Genomic DNA, 15,924 nt, shown 5'->3' with positions numbered 1-15,924 from the left:
TTCTGAAATAACACACACATACTAAACCCTCCGTAAATAACTCAGTTGTTAACGTAAAGACTTAAAACTCAGGATTCTGTAACAGCATACCCCAATGAGGATATGTGGTGATTTATAGCTTCCTGTGCCAACCGGAAGTGCCATAATTGGTGTCTCAGGGGCTGTTTCAAAGGGTTAAAAAAGTCTGATCTGTCCAAAACTTCATATATGTGATTAGGCAACCCCCATGAACTGTAAATCAGTCATTTTTCCCCAAAAAATTCAAAGGAAAAAAAAATCACACTAAAACACAACTTGAATGGAGGGACGTATTGGGGTGCGTAGAGACAGACAGTGGCTGCAATAGTTAGCTTTGTTCGAGCTAAAAAAGAACCGTCAGACCTAGAGTTCCGAAACTTTAGAAACCTGTTCTAGACCTCCGGTCGATGGTGCGTGGTGAGTTACGTGGCTCTAGACGGTTCTCGGACCGAGAAACAGCCTCGTACATTTGCAATACCTTCAATTCATTTTGACCATTACGAAAATGACGACGTTTAGAAAAGTCTCAGAGACGCAAGGCTAGGTGCATTGAAACCGGCTCGGCCCATAGAGACAGACCCCAACGTTTCTGTCCGATAGCTCGTTCAAGGACCCCGTAGCAAGGCATGGAAAAAAGTGGATTTTCAGCACCAATTAGGGTTTTTCTCGGACACCAAATGACCTATCGAGCCGAAACTCGGGATTCGGGGTCGCCTCACATAGGACTTCACATAATGTCCGAACTGGACCCGCAGCTAGAACGTAACTATGTGTTTTACCTTTTTATTATGTTTTAAACTAAAGGCGCTGTGAATTATGGGACTGCTCTGACATATGTGATAGTTGGCTTCTAAATGAGTAGTAAAAAGTGGGTTTGGTGTCATAATGACATCTAATTGACTGATGGACACTGACTTGCTAGTTGACTTTTGTGCATTTGCAATATGTTTAAACGGAGAGGGACCATCACCAAAATGGCATTCTGAAATCAACACAAAAAATGGCATCACCATAGTCTCCAGACTGTGCTGAGTTCAACGAGCTATCCCGCTTGACCGTAGCTCGCTCGGTCTAAGCGCAACGACCATTAGAAAAGTAGGCCCAAAATGAAGCCTGCCCCACAATGTCATTTGCTTTTGAGTGACAGTGAGAGAACCGTTAGGGTGAGAAGAAAAATTCCACCACATGAATGTTCCTAAGGTCCTCCCGATCTGTACAAGCCTAACCTTGACCGTGTGGCATTAACCCTTAACAGTAAAACAGTGTTTTTTGATCTCACAGATTACAGTGTCATCTCTCCCCATAGGAATACATTGCCTGCACCCCTAATTTCAACCTGAAGTCTATATGGGTTATGAATGCCGTATGAACCTGTCTTCGGTACCAGTCCATCAGGCCACTATGAGGTCTACCTGTGTTGATTCTGAGCTTCCTGGACCAACCGGAAGTGGTTAAAATGCCCCTAAAAGTGTTTACCCATACCCTGCCTGCAGTTTGACAGACATAGTGCATTCAACCCTGTGTAAATCAGTCAGTTCTTAACGTAAGGACTTAAAACTCAGGATTCTGTAACAGCATACCCCAATGGGGATATGTGTTGATTTATAGCTTCCTGTGCCAACCGGAAGTGCCATAACTGGTGTCTCAGGGGCTGTTTCGAGGGGTTAAAAAAGTCTGATCTTTCCAAAACTTCATATGTGTGATTAGGCAACCCCCATGAACTGTAAATCAGTCATTTTTCCCAAAAAAAATCAAAGGAAAAAAAAATCACACTAAAACACACCTTGGATGGAGGGACGTATTGGGGTGCGTAGAGACAGACAGTGGCTGCAATAGTTAGCTTTGTTGGAGCTAAAAAAGAACCGTCAGACCTAGAGTTCCGAAACTTTAGAAACCTGTTCTAGACCTCCGGTCGATGGTGCGTGGTGAGTTACGTGGCTCTAGACGGTTCTCGGACCGAGAAACAGCCTCGTACATTTGCAATACCTTCAATTCATTTTGACCATTACGAAAATGACGACGTTTAGAAAAGTCTCAGAGACGCAAGGCTAGGTGCATTGAAACCGGCTCGGCCCATAGAGACGGACTCCGACGTGTCTGTCCGATAGCTCGTTCAAGGACCCCGTAGCAAGGCATGGAAAAAAGTGGATTTTCAGCACCAATTAGGGTTTTTCTCGGACACCAAATGACCTATCGAGCCGAAACTCGGGATTCGGGGTCGCCTCACATAGGCCTTCACATAATGTCCGAACTGGACCCGCAGCTAGAACGTAACTATGTGTTTTACCTTTTTATTATGTTTTAAACCGAAGGCGCTGTGAATTATGGGACTGCTCTGACATATGTGATAGTTGGCTACTAAATGAGTAGGAAAAAGTGGGTTTGGTGTCAATTGATATCCATTTGGTGTCATAATGACATCTAATTGACTGATGGACACTGACTTGCTAGTTGACTTTTGTACATTTGCAATATGTTTAAACGGAGAGGGACCATCACCAAAATGGCATTCTGAAATCAACACAAAAAATGGCATCACCATAGTCTCCAGACTGTGCCGAGTTCAAGGAGACGCCCCGCTTGACCGTAGCTCGTTCTGAGTGCAGCAAACTTGAAAAAAAGAAGGCCCAAAATGAAGCCTGCACCACAATGTCATTTGATTTTGGGTGGCAGTGAGAGAACCGTTAGGGTGAGAAGCACAATTCCACCACATGAATGTTCCTAAGGTCCTCCCGATCTGAACAAGCCTAACCTTGACCGTGTGGCATTAACCCTTCACAGTAAAACAGGGTTTTTTGATCTCACAGATTACAGTGACATCTCTCCCCATAGGAATACATAGCCTGCACCACAAAATTCAACCTGAAGCCTATATGGGTTATGAATGCCGTATGAACCTGTCTTCGGTACCAGTCCATCAGGCCACTATGAGATCTACCTGTGTCGAATCTAAGCTTCCTGGAGCAACCGGAAGTGGTTAAAATGCCCCTAAAAGTGTTTACCCATACACTGCCTGCAGTTTGATAGACATAGTGCATTCAACCCTGTGTAGATCAGTCAATTCTTAACGTAAAGACTTAAAACTCGGGATTCTGTAAGTGGCTATGTAAATCAAGACATGTGTTTACTTATAGCTTCCTGTGCCAACCGGAAGTGCCTTTAATTGGGTCACACTCTCTGTTTCGAAGGGTTAAAAAAGTCACATCTCTCCAAAACTTCATATGTGTGACTAGGTAACCCTTCTGAACTGTAAATCAGTCATTAATCCCAACAGATGTCAAAGAAAAGCTCCCTCACACACACACAGGAAGGATGGAGTGATAAAGTGCGGTGCTTAAAGACACAGAGAGCAGGAAATGGCATTACCATAATCCCTAGGCCGTACCGAGTTCAGCGAGATATCCCGCTTGACCGTAGCTCGCTCGGTCTAGGCGCAGCGAGCATTAGAATAGTAGGCCCAAAATGAAGCCTGCACCACAATGTCATTTGCTTTTGGGTGACAGTGAGAGAACCGTTAGAGTGAGAAGAAAAATTGCACCACATGAATGTTCCTAAGGTCCTCCCGATCTGAACAAGCCTAACCTTGACCGTGTGGCATTAACCCTTAACAGTAAAACAGTGTTTTTTGATCTCACAGATTACAGTGTCATCTCTCCCCATAGGAATACATTGCCTGCACCCCTAATTTCAACCTGAAGCCTATGTGGGTTATGAATGCCGTATGAACCTGTCTTCGGTACCAGTCCATCAGGCCACTATGAGGTCTACCTGTGTTGATTCTAAGCTTCCTGGACCAACCGGAAGTGGTTAAAATGCCCCTAAAAGTGTTTACCCATACACTGCATGCAGTTTGATAGACATAGTGCATTCAACCCTGTGTAGATCAGTCAATTCTTAACGTAAGGACTTAAAACTCAGGATTCTGTAACAGCATACCCCAATGAGGATATGTGTTGATTTATAACTTCCTGTGCCAACCGGAAGTGCCATAATTGGTGTCTTAGGGGCTGTTTCGAAGGGTTAAAAAAGTCTGATCTTTCCAAAACTTCATATGTGTGATTAGGCAACCCCCATGAACTGTAAATCAGTCATTTTTCCCAAAAAAATTCAAAGGAAAAAAAAATCACACTAAAACACAACTTGGAAGGAGGGACGTATTGGGGTGCGTAGAGACAGACAGTGGCTCCAATAGTTAGCTTTGTTGGAGCTAAAAAAGAACCGTCGGACCTAGAGTTCCGAAACTTTAGAAACCTGTTCTAGACCTCCCGTAGATGGTGCGTGGTGAGTTACGTGGCTCTAGAAGGTTCTCGGACCGAGAAACAGCCTCGTACATTTGAAATAACTTCAATTCATTTTTGCATCACGAAAATGACGACATTTAGAAATGTCCCAGAGTCGCAAGACTAGGTGCATTGCAAACGTCTCGGCCCATATAGACAGACCCCAACGTTTCTGTCCAATAGCTCATTCAAGGACCCCGTAGCAAGTCATGGAAAATAGTGGATTTTCAGCACCAATTAGGGTTTTTCTCGGACACCAAATGACCTATCGAGCCGAAACTTGGGATTCGGGGTCGCCTCAGCTAGGCCAACACATAACATAAGAAATGGACCCGCAGCTAGAACGTAACTACGTGTTTTATGGTTTTTTTATGGTTTGAACCGAAGGGGTTGTGAATTTTGGGCCAGCTCTGAAGTATGTAATAGTTGGCTACTAAACGAGTTGGAAAAAGTGGGTTTGGTGTCAGTTTGTATCAGTTTGGTGGTCAGAATGATATCTAATTGACTGATGGACTCTTGTCCACTTGACTCTTGTACATTTGCAATATGATCCTATAGTGAAAAAACATCACCAAAAGCGACATTCTGAAATCAACCCAAACGAGCGATTGAGATGACCCAGAATCACTGCAAAGCCATCCCGAGTTCATCGGGCCAGTCAATTTCACATTCCTGCAAGATTTTTATAGCATGACAAATTCGTGATGGTACCTGCCCTTTAAAACATATTGCAAATGCACAGTGACTTTGAAAAAGTAAGAAACAAAAAAAAATACATCTAAAAAATTTTGAGCATGACAAATTCGTGATGGTACCTGCCCATTGAAACATATTGCAAATGCACAGTGACTTTGAAAAAGTAAGGAAACATAAACAAAAAAAATCCAAATTTTTTATTTTTGGGTGACCAGTTGCACGTGCATTTGCAATATGATTCTATAGTGAAAAAACATATTGCAAATGCACAGTGACTTTGAAAAAGTAAGGAAACATAAACAAAAAAAATCTAAATTTTTTGGGGGGGATGACCAGTTGCATGTGCATTTGCAATATGATTCTATAGTGAAAAAACATATTGCAAATGCACAGTGACTTTGAAAAAGTAAGGAAAAATAAACAAAAAAAATTTATTTTTTGGGGGGGATGACCAGTTGCACGTGCATTTGCAATATGATTCTATAGTGAAAAAACATATTGCAAATGCACAGTGACTTTGAAAAAGTAAGGAAACATAAACAAAAAAAATCTAAAATTTTTTTGGAGGGATGACCAGTTGCATGTGCATTTGCAATATGATTCTATAGTGAAAAAACATATTGCAAATGCACAGTGACTTTGAAAAAGTAAGGAAACATAAACAAAAAAAATCCCAGTTTTTTTTTGGGGGGATGACCAGTTGCATGTGCATTTGCAATATGATTCTATAGTGAAAAAACATATTGCAAATGCACAGTGACTTTGAAAAAGTAAGGAAACATAAACAAAAAAAATCTAAATTTTTTTGGGGGGATGACCAGTTGCATGTGCATTTGCAATATGATTCTATAGTGAAAAAACATATTGCAAATGCACAGTGACTTTGAAAAAGTAAGGAAACATAAACAAAAAAAATCTAAAAATTTTTTTGGGGGATGACCAGTTGCATGTGCATTTGCAATATGATTCTATAGTGAAAAAACATATTGCAAATGCACAGTGACTTTGAAAAAGTAAGGAAACATAAAAAAAATCTAAATTTTTTTGGGGGGGATGACCAGTTGCATGTGCATTTGCAATATGATTCTATAGTGAAAAAACATATTGCAAATGCACAGTGACTTTGAAAAAGTAAGGAAACATAAACAAAAAAAATCTAAAATTTTTTTGGGGGGATGACCAGTTGCATGTGCATTTGCAATATGATTCTATAGTGAAAAAACATATTGCAAATGCACAGTGACTTTGAAAAAGTAAGGAAACATAAACAAAAAAAATCCAAAATTTTTATTTTTGGGTGACCAGTTGCACGTGCATTTGCAATATGATTCTATAGTGAAAAAACATATTGCAAATGCACAGTGACTTTGAAAAAGTAAGGAAACATAAACAAAAAAAATCTAAATTTTTTTGGGGGGATGACCAGTTGCATGTGCATTTGCAATATGATTCTATAGTGAAAAAACATATTGCAAATGCACAGTGACTTTGAAAAAGTAAGGAAACATAAACAAAAAAAATCAAAACATTTTTTTTTTGGGTGACCAGTTGCATGCATTTGCAATATGATTCTATAGTGAAAAAACATATTGCAAATGCACAGTGACTTTGAAAAAGTAAGGAAACATAAACAAAAAAAATCTAAAAAATTTTTGGGGGATGACCAGTTGCATGTGCATTTGCAATATGATTCTATAGTGAAAAAACATATTGCAAATGCACAGTGACTTTGAAAAAGTAAGGAAACATAAACAAAAAAAATCTAAAAATTTTTTGGGGGGATGACCAGTTGCACGTGCATTTGCAATATGATTCTATAGTGAAAAAACATATTGCAAATGCACAGTGACTTTGAAAAAGTAAGGAAACATAAACAAAAAAAATCTAAACATTTTTTTTTTGGGTGAGCAGTTGCACGTGCATTTGCAATATGATTCTATAGTGAAAAAACATCACCAAAAGCGACATTCTGAAATCAACCCAAACGAGCGATTGAGATGACCCAGAATCACTGCAAAGCCATCCCGAGTTCATCGGGCCAGTCAATTTCACATTCCTGCAGGATTTTTATAGCATGACAAATTCGTGATGGTACCTGCCCATTAAAACATATTGCAAATGCACAGTGACTTTGAAAAAGTAAGGAAACATAGAATCAAATTATTTTTTTTTGGGTTACCAGTTGCACATTTCAGATCACCAGTTGCACATTTCAGATCACCAGTTGCACATTTCAGATCACCAGTTGCACGGAGGAAAATCGTTACTTTTGACTTTGACTTTTGACTTCCTATGAAATCATATTCCAAATGGAGAAAACATATGCCTTATGCACTAGTAAAAAAAAAAAAAAAATGATAATAAAGTATGACTAAAGTATGTTGATAAAGTTCTTATACATGTGTAATTGACATAAAAATTGAAAGAATTTTGAAAAACGGTCCAGAAAGCACTTTTTTAAGGATGTGTGAAGTTTTTTACCAAATTTTGACATTTTTGACTTTTGACTTTTGACTTCCTATGAAATCATATTGCAAATGGACAAAACATATGCCTTATGCGCATGTAATTAAAAAAAAAAAAATTTGATATCAAAATTGGACAAAAGTATATTCATACAGTTCTTACACATGTGTAATTGACAAAAAAAGCGAAAGAAATTCGAAAAAAGGCCCAGAAAGCACTTTTTTAAGGGGTAAAAAGTTTTTGAAAAAAATATCATTTTTTCAAAATTTTTCTTTTGGATGTTGACTTGGGTTGCATTTCCAATATGAAAAACCCAGGTGGAGCGCACTCGCCCCCTGTTGGATTTTTGAGGTGTTACAATTGGCAATTGCCATATGGCATTTGCCATATACTTTGCACGAATCAACGCCGCTTTGGGTGGTATTGGACATCGTGTACATGGTTTGTCCAATGCCAATATTTTGACATTCATTTTTGTACAAATCAGGGGGGTATTCCCTTACATACATGTTTTGAATGACTTCTCTCCCCATAGGAATACATTGCCTGCTCCCCTAAATTCAACCTGAAGCCGATGTGGGTTATGAATGTCTTATGAACCTGTCTTCGATGACAATCCATCAGGCCACTATGAGGTCTACCTGGTCTACCCAACCATCAGTTTGTGATAAATTGTACATTCAACCCTGTGTAAATCGGTCAGTTCTTCACGTAAACACTGAAAACTCAGGATTCTGTAAAAGCATACCCCAATCAGGATATGTGTTTACTTACATGGTGTTACTTACATGGCCATAAAATGGTGTCATAGTGGCTGTTTCCACTTGGTTAAAAAGGTCAGATATTTTCTAAACGTCATATGTGTGATTAGGTAACCCCATGAACTGTAAATCAGTAATTTATCCCATAAAATGTCCAAGAAAAACTCACACACACACACACAGCTAGGACGGAGGGACACAGTGTGGTGCGTAGAGACAGACAGAGCCTACAATAGTTACCTTTGTCCGAACTAAAACCGTCAGACCTAGAGTTCTGAAACGTTAGAAACCTGTTCTAGAGCTCAAGTCGATAGTGCACGGTGAGTTATGTGGCTCTAGAAGGATCTCGGACCTAGAAACAGCCTCGTACATTTGTAATAACTTCAATTCATTTGGACCATTATGAAAATGACGACATTTAGAAAAAATAGATTTTCAGCACCAATTAAGGTCGTTGCTCGGGCACCGAATGACCTATCGAGCCGCACCTCGGGATTCGGGGTCGCCTCACATAGGCTTACACATAATGTTAGAACTGGACCCGCAGCTAGAATGTAACTACGTGTTTTACGTTTTTATTATGTTTTAAACTGAAGGCGCTGTGAATTTTGGGCCTGCTCTGAAATATGTGATAGTTGGCTTCTAAACGAGTTGGAAAAAGTGGGTTTGGTGTCAGATGGTATCAGTTTGGTGTCAGAATGACATCTAATTGACTGATGGACACTGACTTGCTAGTTGACTTTTGTACATTTGCAATATGTTTAAACAGTGAGGGACCATCACCAAAATGACACTCTGAAATCAACACAAAAAATGTCATCACCATAGTCTCCAGACCGTGCCGAGTTCAACGAGACGCCCCGCTTGACCGTAGCTCGCTCTGAGTAAAGCAACCTTGAAAAAAGCAGGCTCAAAATTAAGCCTGGCCCTAAATTTCAGGGGCTTTTGGGGGACAGCGGCGGAACCGTTAGGTTTAGAAGGACAATTCAACCACAGGAATGTTCCTATGGTCCTCCCAATCTGTGCAAGCATATCCTTAACCCTGTGGCATTAACCCTTAAGAGTAAAAACAGGGTTTTTTAATCTTACAAATAGCAATGACATCTCTCTCCATAGGATTACATTGCCTGCTCCCCTAAATTCAACCTGAAGCCTATGTGGGTTAATAATGCCTTATGAACCTGTCTTCGTTGACAATCCATCAAGCCACAATGAGGTCAACCTGTGTCGATTCTAAGCTTCCTGGAGCAACCGGAAGTGGTTAAAAATCACCCTAAAAGGGTTTTGCCATACCCAACATGCAGTTTGTGAGAAATTGTGCATTCAACCCTGTGTAAATCCTTCAGTTCTTAACGTAAAGACTTTAAACTCAGGATTCTGTAAAAGCATACCCTAATGAGGATATGTGTTTACTTTAAGCATCCTGTGCCAACCATAACCTTTAATTGGGGTCAAAGTGTCTGTTTCGAAGGGTTAAAAAGGTCAGATCTTTTCAAAACTTCATATGTGTGATTAGGCAACCCTCATGAACTGTAAATCAGTCATTTTTCCCAACAGATGTCAAAGAAAAGCTCTCTCACACACACACACACACACACAGAAAGGATGGAGTGACAAAGTGCGGTGCTTAAAGACACACAGAGCCTTCAATGGCATTACCATAATCTCTAGGCTGTGCCGAGTACAAGGAGATGCCCAACTTGACCGTAGCTCGCTCGGTCTAGTCGCAGCGACCGTGAAAAAAGTAGGCCCAAAATGAAGCCTGGCCCTAAATTTAATTTGCTTTTGGGTGACAGTGAGAGAATCGTTAGGGTGAGAAGCACAATTCGACCTCAGGTACATTCCTGAGGTCCTCCCGATCTGTGCAAGCCTAACCTTGACCGTGTGACATCAAACAGTGTGCATTGACTTCTCTCCCTGTAGGAATACATTGCCTGCACCCCTAAATTCAACCTGAAGCCTTTGTAGGTTATTAATACCTTATGAACCTGACTTTGATAACAATCCATAACAAACCAACCAAAATAATTTATTCTCAAACTAGTTACGAAAAAATAGACTTATTTTTAAATCGTTTATCTTTGTTGTTCCATAAAAAGTATCTGTGAGGGGAAAAATTGTGTATATACGCTAACATCCAAGCTAAAATTGCCTGCTTATGGAATTTGGCCCACTTTACTGAGATTTTATCAATATCAAAATTACACTGAAGCAAAAATTTTAAACCACCAACAGAGTCAAATAAATACTTAGGGAAGAAATTCCAAATACTGTTATGCTTCTTAACATACTTCAGAATCCAATGTATTTGAAAAGTATTATTTAGAGTATTGAAATTGTAATGGGTGCATGTTGGTGGCAGGGAAGTCAGGCGCAGGAGAACGAACTTGGTATAAACAGAGTCGTTTAATAAGTGCTCACAAAAAACTCCAAAACCAAAATAAAAAAAATGAGTACAAAACCCCTCACGCACCAACACATAACTAGCACAAACATACAATCAAATAATCTCCGACAAGGACATGAGGGGAAACAGAGGGTTAAATACACAACATGTAATTGATGGGATTGGTCCCAGGTGTGAAGGTAGACAAAACCAACGGATCAGTGATGGCTAGAAGGTCGGTGACGTTGACTGCCGAACACCGCCAGAATAAGGAGAGGGACCGACTTCGGCGGAAGTCGTGACAGAAATCTAAAACCTCAAGACCTCCTTGTTCTCGGGTTTTAGTGAGAATATATTTTCGTAGATAGTGAGGCTTGTTCCTCCCAAAAAAATGTAAAGAATCTTATCTAAGGCCTTTACAATTTTAGGGGGTAAGTCAAGTGATAATGAGACTTAAACCGATCTGGATAACCCTTCAGCTTTGGATAATAAAACCCGACCATATAACGAAATATCTCTCATCAACCAGAGGTTCAATTTCTTCTTTGTTTTCTCAATTGAGTTAAAGTTCAATTCACTCCTTTGTTTTTCATCCTCGCATATAACAATTTCAATATAAGTAACCTTATCTTTAAGTGGGATACCATATAATTCCTGTAAAACACAATCCTTTAGTGGAAATAAGACTGACTTATTGATATTAATTTTCAAACCTGAAACTAAGGTAAAGTCTTCAATACAAGAAACTGCTTTAGAAACCTCATTCCTGTCTCTTTAAAATATGGTGGTATCATCAGCCAGTTGACATAGTTTAAATTCCATGCCAATTGCTGAAACACCTTGAAAATTCCCTTTCTTGATATGAAGAGCCATAATCTGAGTAACCAATAAAATACTAAATGGACTAATTGGGCAGCCCTGCCTAATGCCACGGCCAATATCAAATCTTTGGGATGTCCTGTGAGCTAATTTTACAGAGCTAGTACAACCACTATATAAAGTCATGTATTGTTTTGAACATAAACTCATGTTCTACAGTGTCAAAAGCTTTTAAAAAATCAACAAACATAAGAAAACTATCAAGGATGAGGTCATTATAGTCAATCATATCTAGGATCTAAGATCAACCTGATGTTATTACTAATGTGTCGACCATGCATAAAACCAGATTCTTCATCAATTATATGATGCAAGCCTTGTTTCAACCTCTCAGCAAATAATTTCCAATCATTATTCAACAGGCTAATGGGTCTCCAGATGTCTATATAAAGAGTATCCTTATTAAGTTTGGGAATCAAAGTAATTACACCTTGCTTTAAGAAAGCCGGTAACTCCCCATTTCCAATTGATTTGTGAAACATAGCCAGAATGAAAGGAATCAATTTATCATTGAATCCTTATAAAACTCGCTTATTAAACCTCCATTTCCAGGGGACCTATAGTCCTTAAGGCTTTTAATACAGTCTTTTATCCCAATTTCAGATAACTCATCATCACAAAAATCCCTGAAATCATTATCCATCTTCTTAGCAATGTTTGCAACACGTCATGCTCTATCAACTGAGCTGCGAAGGAGCGCGTCAACGTCACTAGAATGATGACAAGCCATTTTAACGGAATCATAGAATTCCAAACTCATTTCTATGGCAACACAATTTTCAATTTTGTAAACAATCATTTTCGAACGTGTGTTGCCAAGAGACATCTATCCGACGTTCTATGGAACGTTTTCTGTGCGAAAACAACAACTTCAGTTTGCTGATTGACAACAAACTTGTTTGATTTTCGAGACCTGAGAACAATCGACTGGAAAATGCCTGGGTGCTTTTCAAGACTGGCGTAGAGAGTGCGTGGACATCGGCGGCCTACTGCGTCGACAGGTTGTTCAAATTCATTTGTGGCTTGTTTTTCTTGTCTTTTTCTGTTTTGCAGGGTTTGTGATCGTCAACAGGTGGACAGCGACAGCGACTTCGAAGAGGGTATGTGGAATTTACAACTCTTCTTTTACTACATTTAACAATGTCATTATAATTTGCGAAATGTTGTGTATTTCTATCATTCAGACTTGGCAAAAATGCTAGTGCTAGAGATGATGTAGCTAGCTAGCTTGCTAGCTAACATTGACTCTAGTAAATGTTGCTAAGCAATCAACTTTTGCTACCTAGCTAGCTAGTATTAGCAATCTTGCTACGTTCTATGTCCTAACAATAGTTTATTTTATATTCCAATGTTCCTCATTTTAGAAACAACTGTCCTGGATGAGGTCCAGTTGGATGTGCCATTGGATGATGTGCCAGATGTTCCACAACTGCCAGTCCTCCTTGATGTCCAGAATGCTGCTATCATCCTTGAGGATGTGCCAGATGTGCAGACTATCCTTGAGGTACACTTTTCTGAAAGTTTGGGGTTTTATGTTTGAAAAATATCCCAGATATTCAAGTTGTGTCTCTTTAACATGAAACACATCTCTTGTCTGCTTTCTGCTTTAGGAGGCCACTGGCAATTGGCAGTTGATTCCGATTAGGTTCAGCCCCCTGTACTGTGGGCCTGTTGTGATCAGGGTAAGAGACCCCCCCCCCCCCCCCACCCACACACACACACAGTCACATCACGCTTACAATGTTTACTGTTTCCAACATGAATGTATTGTAATGTGCAGAACAATGCCGGTCCGGTGGTTAAAGCTTGGAGAACTTTCCAGTTCATCAGCCCCATCATCACCTACATGCGTGGGGGATCCCAGGTATGTGTCATTGAAACTAGCTAATCCTAATCTACATTGTCAGTCATTTGATCTTGGTGGATATGTGTCACAGCAATTGCTGGAGTGGTTTTGTTGATGTTGTCTTGTTGTTTATCTCAACAGCAGGTGGTGGTGAGGATGCACCACGTGAGTAGGGTGAGAGGCCTGGAGACTCAACTGGTGTGGGCCATCTCCAAGGAGACAGCCTGGCTTAGTCTAGAGGGCATGCCCTACTGTGCCACCAAAGTGCAGTCCATCACTTGGATCCAGGTAAGACGTAAATACTACTGAAATAGTATTAGATTTTTCTTCACTTATTCCATTTGGCCTTAATATGTATTCTCTCTCTGTCAGCGTGTGGCTGGCAGGGTGACCCACTATGCGTCTCACCTCCGCCATGAGACGTCTGTGGACGTGACGCTTGGCTGCTACCAGGTAAATAAACAATTTCCTATGTATTTCCTATGCTGCTCCAGAGTCAAGGCCAGGTCCCTCCCCATGTCACCACGGAGCACATGAGCAACTGGCTGGTGTCTCAGGGCAAAAAATCCCTTAGGGAGAGGTGAGTACCATGTCAGCACTCACCTTCACTGCCATTCCCTGCCACCAGCAGCACTCCAGGAGGTGTGGATAAAATAAACAACAGAAAAATCAGAAGCCAGGAAAGTTTAAGTGTTTTATTTGAAGGGTGTGGAAGGAAACCCTGGAGGAGGGAAACGACCTCGCTCGGCTGGTAAGAGAATGAGAGTTAGAGACACTACAAGTTAGTGAGCTCTTTACTAGCCTTTCAACAACAAGTTAGCACAGCAGAATAGACCTGTTGTGAAATTACACTAATGGGACTTCCTGTTTCATACTGCAGGCCTGGGAAGTAAACACTTGCCTAAAAATGATGGACATAGAGCACGAGGCTTTCTGCAAGCTCCGCCGCTCCATGCACCCCAACTCGCCAGCTGACATGTGAGTTCCATGTACTGCCCTGCATATGACTTGATCCATTTATCTACACATCTGGAACTACGCAGAAACAGACTAAGACAGTGTTCTCTGTGAGCACATTGCACATCGTTTAGCATTGTCTTCTCCTTTTTGTTGATTTCAGCGATCCTAAGGTCCACAGCATCGTGGAGAGAGCTGTGAGGAGCATTCTGGGCGAGCAGTCCAATGAGCCCAGTAGCAACCTGCTCAGCCCATCTCAGGTGGTGGTGGAGGTGGTGCCCAGGCTCCTCCTGGCCCTGTGGCTTCAGGAAGACCATTCAGAGCACACAATCCTAATAGGTGGGATGGCCGTGGGCATGGTGGCGGCCGTAGTGGAGAAGCTCTCCTGCATGTTAAAGGACCCTTCCCTTCACATCCCTTTCTCCCGGGCTGCTGCTTTTGACTCTGTGCGGTCGATCCTCGGGAGAATCAGTCAGTCTTTCTCCACGGATGACCTCCAGAGCCCTTTTTATATGAGCTCTGTCTGTGCCTTTGTGGCGGACGAGGTGCAGAGCTGCTTCCAGCCCCCTGCAGCCACCCTACCAGTCCCCCCTGTCCTCGGGGTGGCCGTTTCAACCACACTACCAGCTGACATCCAAGCAGGTGAGTAGCACTGATAGAGAGCACTCTGACAGATGCATGTTCTGATGACCACTTGGTTCCTTGTAGTAGTAGAGCTCATCAGGAATGTTGTTGTCACCCATAACACAGACCCGGCTTCTTCCCACCTCGAGGTTGTAGACATCACCCCTAACACAGAGGCAGATCAGGCTTCTTTCCACCTGGAGGTTTTGGACATCACCCGTAAGACAGAGGCAGACCCGGCATCTTCCCACCTGGAGGTTGAGGACATCACCACTAACACAGAGGCAGACCCGGCATCTTCCCACCTGGAGGTTGTGGACATCACCAGTAACACAGAGGCAGATCAGGCTTCTTCCCACCTGGAGGTTGTGGACATCACCAGTAACACAGAGGCAGACCCGGCTTCTTCCCATCTGAATGTTGTGGACATCACCTCTAACACAGAGGCAGATCCGGCTTCTTCCCACCTGAATGTTGTGGACATCGCCTCTAATACAGAGGCAAACCTGGCTTCTTCCCACCTGAATGAATTCCCATCCCAATTGTGGACATAACCCCTAATACAGAGGCAGAGCCCATCTCTTCCCTCTTGGAGGTTGTGGACGTCACACCTGAAGAAAGGACTCTCACGATGGCCGTCTCCGCCACTCTGTCCGCTGACATCCAAGCAGGTGAGTAACACTTAGAGAGCACTCTGACAGGTGCCGTTTGTCATGACATCTTAGCAGAACCTTTCAACTGGCCAGTGTTAAGAAGCTACGGTTTGCATTTGTTTACATCCTGATCCTCTTTTTTCCCTTTCCAGAGGATGTTGCTGTGGTCATCCCGGATGTCACCCCACACGTCACCAAGGATGTGACACTGGATGTTCCATGCAGAGCTAGGAAAGGGGCAGTCCGGTGATTATTTTGCAGGCTTTGGAGGGCAGTGTGCTGCTGCGCCTGCCACAAGGAAGAGGAGGAACAATATTAATTATTCATCAGACCTTCAGAAATGGGTTGAACCATAGAC

General features: G+C 41.5%; 1 protein-coding gene across 1 annotated transcript; it reads left to right on the top strand.

Moving 5' to 3' along the window:
* Window positions 1-14,030: 14,030 nt before the first annotated feature.
* LOC139398506 (uncharacterized) lies at window positions 14,031-15,384 on the top strand. The gene is made up of 4 exons (XM_071144459.1): window positions 14,031-14,310; window positions 14,453-14,931; window positions 15,040-15,278; window positions 15,358-15,384. The coding sequence occupies exons 1-4, from the start codon at window positions 14,240-14,242 to the stop codon at window positions 15,382-15,384; spliced, it is 816 nt and encodes a 271-aa protein (XP_071000560.1). The 5' UTR covers window positions 14,031-14,239.
* The last annotated feature ends 540 nt before the right edge of the window (window positions 15,385-15,924 follow it).

Source organism: Oncorhynchus clarkii, unplaced genomic scaffold (assembly GCF_045791955.1).
Source record: "Oncorhynchus clarkii lewisi isolate Uvic-CL-2024 unplaced genomic scaffold, UVic_Ocla_1.0 unplaced_contig_1912_pilon_pilon, whole genome shotgun sequence".
NCBI classification, from domain to species: Eukaryota; Metazoa; Chordata; class Actinopteri; order Salmoniformes; family Salmonidae; genus Oncorhynchus; species Oncorhynchus clarkii.
Note: the sequence above shows the minus strand (reverse complement) of the source record. Positions and strands in the feature narration are given on the sequence as shown.